The sequence below is a fragment of the Eriocheir sinensis genome, chromosome 18 (genome assembly GCF_024679095.1).
Source record: "Eriocheir sinensis breed Jianghai 21 chromosome 18, ASM2467909v1, whole genome shotgun sequence".
NCBI classification, from domain to species: domain Eukaryota; kingdom Metazoa; phylum Arthropoda; class Malacostraca; order Decapoda; family Varunidae; genus Eriocheir; species Eriocheir sinensis.
In genome coordinates this window covers 15612034-15622135 of record NC_066526.1, presented here as the reverse complement: position 1 = coordinate 15622135, position 10102 = coordinate 15612034, and the positions used below count along the sequence as shown (strand labels likewise).

Genomic DNA, 10102 nt, shown 5'->3' with positions numbered 1-10102 from the left:
TTAATCCTTACAGAATCTCGCGCCACCTGTGTTACCACGATGTCCTTATCTTAATTGCCGAAGGTATAACTGAAAAAAGACGAATCATAACAATAACTTTAATACTACCAATATTCAATAACTTTTAATCAACTTACTAACGAAAACGAGAAAGAAAAAAAAAAGAAACACGGCCGCGTCCCCTAAAAAGAGAACAGAACAGGCGAAACACAAGAACAATACAGGTAAACAAAAACAAACAAACAAAAAAGAGTGGGCGTGAGAAAGATAACACTCGGTCGGAAACACACACACACACACACACACGCCCGTCACAAGCCGTCAGCGGGGTCGTGCGTCAGGTCCCGCCGCACGAAGATGTAGTCGTCGCCGAGGGTGGAGTGTAGCAGGTAGCCGCGCCCCTCCAGGTACTCCCGCAGGGCCTGGCTCCCCTCAGGTACATGCCGGTGCTCCACACAAACCACGTCCACCTGCACCATCTCCCACGGCACCGTCTGCAGCACCTGGGAGGGGAAGGGAGAGGGATGTCGTAAGAACGTAAGGAGTCTTCAAGAGGCCGGCTAGCCTAAACAAGGTAGCTCCTGTAAACCTAACCCCACCTTCCCTCACTATCCATGAATTTATCCAACCTCTTGAATGTATCTATGGTGTTGGCACTCACAACATGACTGCAAAGCCTGTTCCACCCATCCACGACGCCATTGGTAAGCCAGTTCTTGCCTATATCTTTGTATGTTGGTATGGTGGGTCTTTTATGGGGAGAAGGAGACTCATGCGTTCCAACATACAATACCAAGAAAAGGCGATACAGAAACACCAACAAAAGGACAACAAAGAAAAGAACACCAGAAAAAGGATAATGCAGAGAAGGAATACCAGAAAAAAAGATAAGATAGAAACACGACATCAAGAATAGGGAAAAAAAAATCATTCACCTTTCGGCCCAAACTAACATCATCAAAATTATGGGTGCGTCTCTTCTGAGAGGAAAGAGGCTCGGCCAGACCAACGAACATCAAAAAGGATGACACAGAAAGAAAAATTACATCCTCAAAAAAAGAAAAAGAAAAACAGTATCGAGAAAAGAAAAAGAAAAGAACATCGAGAAAAGAAAAAGAAAACATCGAGAAAATAAAATAAAAATACAACATCGCAGAAAATAAATAAATAATCATCCACCTTTCGGCCCCTAGGGCCTTAGGATGGATGATTGGTGAGTCTCTTCTGGGGAGAAGGAGGCTCATCCAGACCATCAAGAAAGGATAAAGAAAAAAATAAAACATCGAAAAAAGAAAAGAAATATCGAGAAAAAAATGAAACTAATACATTGAGGAAATAAATTTAAAAAATCATCCACCTTTCGGCCCTTAGGGCCGCAGGGTGGATGATGGGTGAGTCTCCTCTTGGGAGACAGAGGCTCAGCCAGACCCAACAACATCAAAAGAAAGAAAAGAAAAGAAAACATCAAAATAAAACAAAAGAAAGGAAAAACAAAACAAAATAAAACAAAATGAAGTAAAATAACAAAATTAAAATATAAATAAATATATAACCATATAACTAACAATCTAAGCATCTCTTTAACTAATTATCTGTTGGACTAACAAAAGGAAAGAGAGCAGAACCCAGACCCACAGACTCGTAGCCAGGGACGCCAACCACTGCAACGCGATAACTTCTATTTATGTGTAACTCTCCACATCTCTCCCTCTTTTCCCTTAACCTTGACTCTCTAACTTATCGTGCAGGAACTAAACGGAAAATAATAATAAAACAAAGAGTAATAAACCACTGGCAGCGGAGGGCGCGGGAAGGGATCGAAGACGGGGCCGCAGAGCATAATCACGGCTCCCCCTCGTTTACCTGCGTCCCCCACCCCCCTCTCCTCCCTCCCTGATCCTACGCGCTAGAGAAAACGAAATAGACGAGGAAAGGAAAGTCATGAATACCAGTAATGAGGGAAGGGGGAAGGGATCGAACCGGGGTCACAAAACATAATTATAATCACGTGTTCCTCGCCATTCAGCCGTTCCCCTTCCCCCTCGAGGGCACCGTGTCTTCGGAAATAACTAAATGATAAGGAAAGTGATGAAAATGCCGGTCTTGTTACCTCCCTCATGGAAAAATAGTCGTGGGATGATGGGAGATATTTTGACCGTATTTTCCGTTCCTCGTATTTCACTCCTGCGCCTTTGAGGAGGAAAGAAAAGGAGATAAAGAAAGAATAAGTCAAGAGGTATTTTCGTATCCTCCCTAAAAAGTGTAAGTCGTAAAAGTGAGTTATTGTGATCATGTATCCTGTCCCTCTCTAACAACCCTGCGCCTTCAGAGCGGAAAAAGGAAGATACAAAATATGAAAACCCTAAATTTAAGTCTGCCATGATACTGTCCCCACCAGGCAGGCCAAAGAAGACATGGAAGCAGTGAGGTGAAGAGGATTTTGCAGCACTGGTCACACTGGAGAGGCTCAGGCCATGGACAGGAATATTTGGAAGCGTACATTGACCGTTTAACCTCGGAAGAATTTATGGGAAAGCCTGACGTTAAACAGATGATGATGAAAAATACCCCAACCAGGCAGGCCGAAGAAGACATGGAGGCAGTGGGTTGAAGAGGATTTTGCAGCACTGGTCACATCGGGGAGGCTGAAGCAATGGACAGAAATACTTGGAAGCGTAACATTGACCGTCTAACCTCAGAGGAAACAATGAGCAAACCTGATGGTGATGATGATGAATATCCCTTCTTGGTATAAACAAAGAAAGTTCACCATAGAAATCCATAGCGAGCGTGTTATCTGTTCCCTTATCTTGACAGCCCAAAAGGAAATGATTAAACCAGAAATTCTTAACTCAGGTCCATAAGTCTTGCTACGCACACTCCTGAAAACTCTTAAATCAGAAAAATCGATTATAGCCCCTTTTCCGTGCCCTGTAATTTAATCCTTCACCTTCAAAGAGGAAGAAAGAAGACTACCCCCGACAACAATATATATGGAACTCCAAACATAGGACCGCCGGTGTCTTGTTCCTCGTCCTCTTGAAAACGTTTAAGACACAGGAAGGCGGATACAGTATGGGAGAGTCTGTTGGAGATGCAGACCCTCATTTTTTTAATGTTTTTTTCAGAGTTGCCAGATTCTCGTCCTCATTTACCGATTTCCGACCCAAACATTGTCTCCTCCACTTCAATAGCTTGATTCATTAATAGTTACCGTCGAAATGGTTAATAACTGGTGTGTTTCCATTTTCTCGCATTAATTGTGGGACCCGAAACTGAAAAATATGATGCTTGGAGTATGTTAATCTAGCAACGCTGTTTTTTTTTGTGTGTTTTTTTTTTTACAGTAAAGGAAACAGCTCAATGGCAAAAAACAAAGGAAAACAAAAAAAGCCCGCTAAGCACTTCTCCTGCAAAAGCAAATGAGTTGAAGGCCAAAATAAAGGTCAGTTTCGGATAAAGGTACACTGATACTTCCCTCTTGAAAGATACATTAGCTACACCATTACCGCTTAACACCCCCAACCCCATATATGACCAGGGAGGGAAAGTTCAGGTGGGTTGGGCTAAAGAACGAGAGGGAGAGAGTAACATAAAAAAAAATAACTGGTTTCTGGTTTCGATCCCTTGCTACGACAATGCTCCCCCTACAGCTTACCGCCCTCTATATCCAGGGAGGGAAAGTTGAGGTGGGTTGTGTTAAGGGCGAGAAGGAGAGAGTAGAGGGGAGAAAAATCTTGACTTTGCTGTCGATCCATAGCTACATCAATGTCCCATCAACCCCCTCTATCACCTTACCTGCATCTCACCTCTATGTCCACGGGAGAGAAAGTTAAGGTGGGTTGTGTTAAGGGCGAAAAGGAGAGAGTAGAGGAGGAAAAAACGACTTTGCTGCCGATCCATACCTAAATCAATGCCCCATCAGCCCCCTCCATCACCCTACCTGCAGCTTACCTCTATGCCCACGGGAGAGAAAGTTAAGGTGGGCTATGTTAAGGGCGAAAAGGAGAGAGTAGAGGAGGGAAAAAAATTGACTTTGCTGTCGATTCCTAGCTACATCAATGCCCCATCAGCCCCCTCCACCACCCTACCTGCAGTTCAGCGCCCTCTATGTCCAGGGGGAGAAAGTTAAGGTGTGCTGAGGACCGAGAAAGAGAAAGTAGAGGAAGAAAAACCTGACTCGCGTTCAGCCCTACTTACGTCACTGTCCGGGTCTGTCCTTCAACTCTCTCCATCCCCTTACTTGTCAGCGCTCTCTATCTCCAGGGGAAGGAAGAGAAGAAGAGGAGGAGAAGGAGGAGAGGAAGAGGTAAAAGAGAGAAGTACGTAGTGTAAGATCTGGTGAACATCGCTAGCTACATCACTGACCCTCAAACATCTTACCTGCAACTCAGCGCCCTCTATGTCCAGGGAGAGGAAGTTGAGGTGCGTTGTGTTGAGGGCGAGGAGGAGGGAGAAGAGGGGGAAGCACTTGACCCTGGTGTAGATCCCTCTCTGGCTGCCCTCCTCCCCCATGCTTGCTATCCTGCCCATGGTGTCACTCTGCCTGTGGGTGGGAAGATGGGAAAATGGGTGGAGTGGGTGGGGGGAAGGGTGGAAACATGGAAACGTAGGGGAGGGGTGGTATGGCCGTCATGTGGAAAATAATGGTTAAAAGTTAATGGTTTCTAAATATTTATCTGGGTAGTGTGTAGTGTACTCCCTCGAGGCTCATTTGTTTTCTTCCTCGCGCTCCTCCCTTTGTGGTAATGGTCCTCTCTCTCTCTCTCTCTCTCTCTCTCTCTCTCTCTCTCTCTCTCTCTCTCTCTCTCTCTCTCAAAAATGGCGTTTTCTCTCATTTTCTCTTTTTTTCCTTTCGTTTTTACTGTTTTGTGAATAACTTTTTAAACGAAGCAAAAATCTACGGAGGAAATATGACCACGTGGTAACTCTTCCCTCTAACTATCTATCTATCCATCTATCTATTTGTCTATATCTATCTATGTAACTAACCATCTATCTATCTATCTATCCATCTATCTATCTGTCTATATCTATCTATCTAACTAACTATCAATCTATCTGTCTGTCTAACTCACCTGAACGTCACTTCTTTCGGGAAGGGGTTAGGGGAGAGACAGGCCTGGATCGCGTGTGCTTTCCTTCCCCTCTTACGCAGCGCCCAGAAGTTCCACGGGTCGGGCTCCACCAGCAACCCGCGCCACCCGAGCTCCCTCTCCAGGTACAGGGTGTTGCTCAGGGCCTCCCCGTCATAAGCCCCAGCCTCCAGGAAGACCCCGCCGCGCTGTTGGAAGAGAGATAGAGGTAGATGAATACAGAGATGAAGAGATAGAGAGTGTAAGGGTGGGTGGGAGGAAGATAAGATTCTGTCCGTTCATGTTTTGTGTTTTTTTTCTTGTCCTGGTTCTTTTAATCTACCCCTCCTCTTCTTCATCTTCCCCCTCCTCCTCCTCCTTCCACTACAGGTTTCAGTCCTTGCCTTTCCGTTCAGTAAATTTTCAAACCTCCTCCTCCTCCTCCTCCTCTTTTCTAAATCCCATTGTTGTTGTTTTTCTCACCAAGATACTCGTAAATGTGCACGTCTCTTCCACTTCCCCCACTCCTCCTGATCCTCCTCCTCTTTCCACAATCCCATAGATCTTACTTTCCCACATATGTACTCCTCTTCCACCTTTCCCACCCCTCCGCCTCCTCCTCCTTACCTTCCCACCCAGTATGCTCGCTACTCGTCTGCTCTGGCCGTTCTGCGAGAAGTCCGAGGCGTTGGGCTGCTGGAGCTGGTAGGGCCCCGGGGCTGGCGGCAGGAGGTGCAGCTGCCTGATGTAGGTGATAAGCTCCGGGTGGTGCTGCGGCGCGCCCTCCATGTCGTGGTCCTCGAGGTCAAGGAGATGGCGCGGCGACGGGTGGCGGTTGAGTGCTGGCGAGAGGGAAGGTGCGGTAATAGGGTGTTTAGACAGGTAATCAGATGTCTAGACAGGTACGATGCGGTAACTAATAGTAGTATTCTTAGACGCGTCCGCCTCTTACATCAACTATTTCCAAGGGCCCAAAAGGAGATTAATCGGGTTCTATTGAGTGTTTCTATTGTTTCGTGGTACAGAAGAAGGGTCAAACTACCACCAGGGTCATAAAACTACCCTTGGAAATGCCCCAAACTCCCACGAAAGCTTTGTCATATGTGTGGGCTTGGGCGACGATATGTTTAATTAAGAACATGGCCCTAAGTGCATAGACTGGGAAAGGTATGGTAATTAGATGCCTAGATGAAAGAAAGTACGGTAATATAGTTTTTAGAAAAGATAATGTGCCTCAATATGGTGTCTAGATAGGGGAATGTACTGTACTATAGAGACGGGTGGGGGTTCGGTGCTGAGAAAAGGGATTGCAGGATAATAGAATGCTGAGTTGATTGGGGAAAAGATAGAAAGTGCTGAGAAGAGGGAAAGGATTATACTGAGTCCTGACCCCTAGCCTTTGTACCCTGTCCTGCCCATTCTGCCTCAACGGTGCTGTCCTGACCTGCACTACCCTCCGATTGCCCTGTACCAGCCTGCCTCACGTCTCCGAATAGAAAGACAAGAATACGCGAAAGAAAATAAGAAAGAAAAAGCTAAAAACACGTGTTCCCTCCGTCTTTTCCGCTGCTAAGGTGATAAATAATGTCCGGAGGTCGAGATGGCCCGTGGGTGGGAGGGCGCGCGAGCCGGGTATGTACTTTTGTTCTCAAGCGAAGGCGCCTAATGTTTGTAGCTTTTGTTCGGCGTGTTATTGTGCTCCACGCTTTGTTTCCTCCTTTTTGTAGCTCCTGAAGGCCCGAGTTGAAGGCTGGCGGAGGTCTTAACATGCACTGCTTACCCCATTGTTCTGCGGGGAAGGCGTACTATGCGTGGAGCTTAGAGGCGCAAAACTTACTGACTGGCGTGTGTGTGTGTGTGTGTGTGTGTGTGTGTGTGTGTGTGTGTGTTGACGGCCGTACTCACCTTTGGCATTGAGGAAGAAGAGGAGGGAGATGAGGGTGAGGACGGTGGCGAGGAGGATGGAGAGGGGGGCGGCGCGGGGCAGACGACCCGGCCTGGCGCACCACCACCACCACTCCGCCCACACGCCCATCCTGTCCCGCGCCCGCCTGCAAGAGGAACAAGTCTTTCAGTACATCCTTAGATTCTACACCCAAGCGATTTACAGCACTTACTATGCTACTTAAACTATTAGTAATGCAACCCTCACTTTCATTCTGTCCCACGCCCGCCTGCAAGAGGAACAAGTCTTTCAGTACATCCTTACATTCTACACCCAAGCGATTTACAGCACTTGCTATACTACTTAAACTATCATTAATGCAACCCTCACTTTCATTCTGTCTCGCGCCCGCCTGCAAGAGGAACAAGTCTTTCAGTACATCCTTACATTCCACACCCAAGCGATTTACAGCACTTACTATACTACTTAAACTATCATTACTACAGCCAACACTTTCATTCTGTCCCACGCCCGTCTGCGAAAGGAACAAGTCTTTCATCGTAACCTTAGACCCTGCATACAAGCGATTTACAGCACTTCCTAAACTATCAAAACTCTTTAAGAACACAATCCGTACTTTCATCCTATCCGACGCCCACCTGCAAGAGGAAAAGTCTCTCATGGGAAAATTTAAACCCTGCATGTTATTGAAAACCATATCCGTACCGTAGTAAGTTATCCAAATCCATGTGGGACATCACGTCTTTAAAATTTCCATATGATAATAATTTTCTTACAACAAAGGAAGCTGCTAAAGGGCGCCACTATAAAAACTGCCTGCGCCATGACGGGCTTGGGCCCCTGAAGAAAGCCTACCGGCGCTATAGGCGAACATCAATAAAAAAAAATAAAAAAAAAATAATAATAATAATAATAATAATAATAATAATAATAATAATAATAATAATAATAACAGAAAAGCCCGCCAAGCGCCGCCCCTGCAAAAGAAAACAGAGTAGCCAGAAGAGAGGATCGATATCGGGAGGAGAAGTGGTTTTTTTTTTTTTTGTTTTTTGTTTTTACAACAAAGGAGGCAGCTCAAGGGCAACAAAATAAGAAAACAATAATAAAATAAAAAAAAGCCCGCTACTCGCTGCGATGTTTAAGTGTACAATAATGCAATAGAAAGCTGTCCCGCATATCTGCATGGATCGAATATCACAAGAGCTCAGGGTAGAATATTATAGTTCACGGTAGAATCATGCACTGTAGTCATGCGGTGCCTCATGGATATTCACCCGCGCAGGCACACGTCAGCCGCTCAACGCCCGGAGCATCCTAATCTGAAGGACACGCCGACGAGGCACCACAAGGAGCTTTCTGAGTCTGGCGGTTGTGTTGCATTCCTGCCACGGCGTTGCCACCCCAGACAACCCCAATAAATAGACAGATTGATATAGAAATAGATAGATAGGTAGATGGATATATGGGTTCATTGACAGCACATTACAATAATCAACTTTTTTTTTTTACATCAGAGGACACGGCAATAAAAAGAGTACAAAAAAAGCCCGCTACTCGCCGCTCCTATAAAAGATAAAAGTAAAGAGTAGCCAATACATGTTAGTAATTGGTATCTTCATTATTTTCTTTTTTTATCGATAAACTTTAAATAGCCTTCCTTCTTTTGTATTTCCTCCTCTCAAGATGCAACTATAAATGTTAGTTATTATTATATAGTATCTCCATTATTTCATTTTTTTCATTGATCAACTCTTAAACACCCTTCCTTCTTTTTGTATTTCCTCCTCTCTATAACTTAATTATTTTCAGAGAGTAGCATCAAAACACATTTGGAACTTAATCTGATCATGTCTGTTCTTTTTCCTCTGCCGCCTTTTATGTCTGGAACAGGGTGTCGCTTTTTATTTTGCTCTGTCCTTAGACTCTCCGATGTACCATAAAACGAAATATGCATAAAAACAAGAATAAATCAGAGGTAAAGTAGACAGTCTGGCGAAGGTATTAGCGGTTATGGGCCATTCAGGCAACACACGCATTAGAATCCTCTGTTGCTATTGCGGCGTCCGTGATTCCAAGGGTGAGAGACGGAACCCTCGCCCCCAGACAACTTCCTGGGCCCCTCCTCGTCGTGAGCTCCCCCCACGCCCCACCCCGGCGCGGCCCTGTCACCACCGCCTCCTCCGTGACCCCGAGACCCGCCGTGGCTTGGCGAGGCGCCGGAGCTTCTAATCGTTGTTGCATCACCTTCGCCGCCTTCCTCGCCTTTCTTTTCCACCCTCCTTGCCCTCCCCTTCCCCGTCAGCCTCCGTCACATGCACCTCAAGACACTCAACCTCACAAGTACTTGGTAACACTGGCAACTTTGTATCAGGGTATTGTAGGCACCTCTGTCACGCTTACAGCTGTCTTATACTTCAAGGAGGAGTAGGAGAAGGAGAAATTGAGTGTTCGTTCTATATCTATGGATGTTTTTTAGTGTTAGTGCCCTCAGCCAAGTACTCACCGAGACTTTCTCCGTGACGGGCCGGCGTTACATGGCTGGGCTGCGCGGCAATCCACCAATCAGGCTGGAAAACACGTGAGCGTCCCGGCGAACACCTCCCCGCCCGTGTCTTCCAGCGCACTCCAGCTTTCATTTCTTGTTTACCTGTGGCTCACCTGGGGACGGGAAGGATGACCCGCCGAAGCCCATGACGTGCAGGTGAGAGTGATCCGTAACTTAGCGGGACTTTCGACCTTGCTGAGCGGCCAGGTAAAGGTGAGCGGCGACAGGGTGTGTGTGCCTGGAGGCGTGGCGCTCACAGAAAATGATCAGCGGCGGGGCAGACTAAAGTGGTGGAATATTCAGCGTGTTCCCGTGGTTGTGGCGGCGGCCCTCCTCGTTTCCTCCACTTCACACGGCGGGTCAGGCTGAATTATTAATGGTTTCTTTGCCGTGATGACCGCGCGCCCGTGTGAAGTGGGCCAGCACTCCACCTGTGTCAAATTAGTGAGCTGTTTTATATTGAGCCGCCCTTTGTTACGTGGATAGAGCATATTTGCGAAGGAAACTCCACGAAGGCATTAATTATGTGTATTAATTTATTTAAGCATACACTCAGGGGTTGTGGCACTGTGA

At 46.2% G+C, this 10102-nt stretch overlaps 1 protein-coding gene across 1 annotated transcript; it reads right to left on the bottom strand.

Moving 5' to 3' along the window:
* Positions 1–82: 82 nt before the first annotated feature.
* Positions 83–9645, bottom strand: LOC127000374 (protein Star-like). The gene is made up of 6 exons (XM_050864040.1): positions 9488–9645; positions 6981–7126; positions 5703–5917; positions 5079–5284; positions 4384–4546; positions 83–503 (listed from the first exon to the last, which is right to left on the bottom strand). Exons 2-6 carry the CDS (start codon positions 7108–7110, stop codon positions 312–314), a joined length of 906 nt encoding a protein of 301 aa, XP_050719997.1. The 5' UTR covers positions 7111–7126; positions 9488–9645; the 3' UTR covers positions 83–311.
* Positions 9646–10102: the final 457 nt, after the last annotated feature.

Excerpts from the sequence above, each read along its gene's own strand:
- LOC127000374 (XM_050864040.1), bottom strand. The coding sequence starts at position 7,110 with ATGGGCGTGTGGGCGGAGTGGTGGTGGTGGTGCGCCAGGCCGGGTCGT. Across the intron at positions 5,918-6,980 it reads CTTCTTCCTCAATGCCAAAG|CACTCAACCGCCACCCGTCG; the intron begins GTGAGTACGGCC and ends CCCTCTCGCCAG. Across the intron at positions 4,547-5,078 it reads CCGAAAGAAGTGACGTTCAG|GCAGAGTGACACCATGGGCA; the intron begins GTGAGTTAGACA and ends TCCCACCCACAG.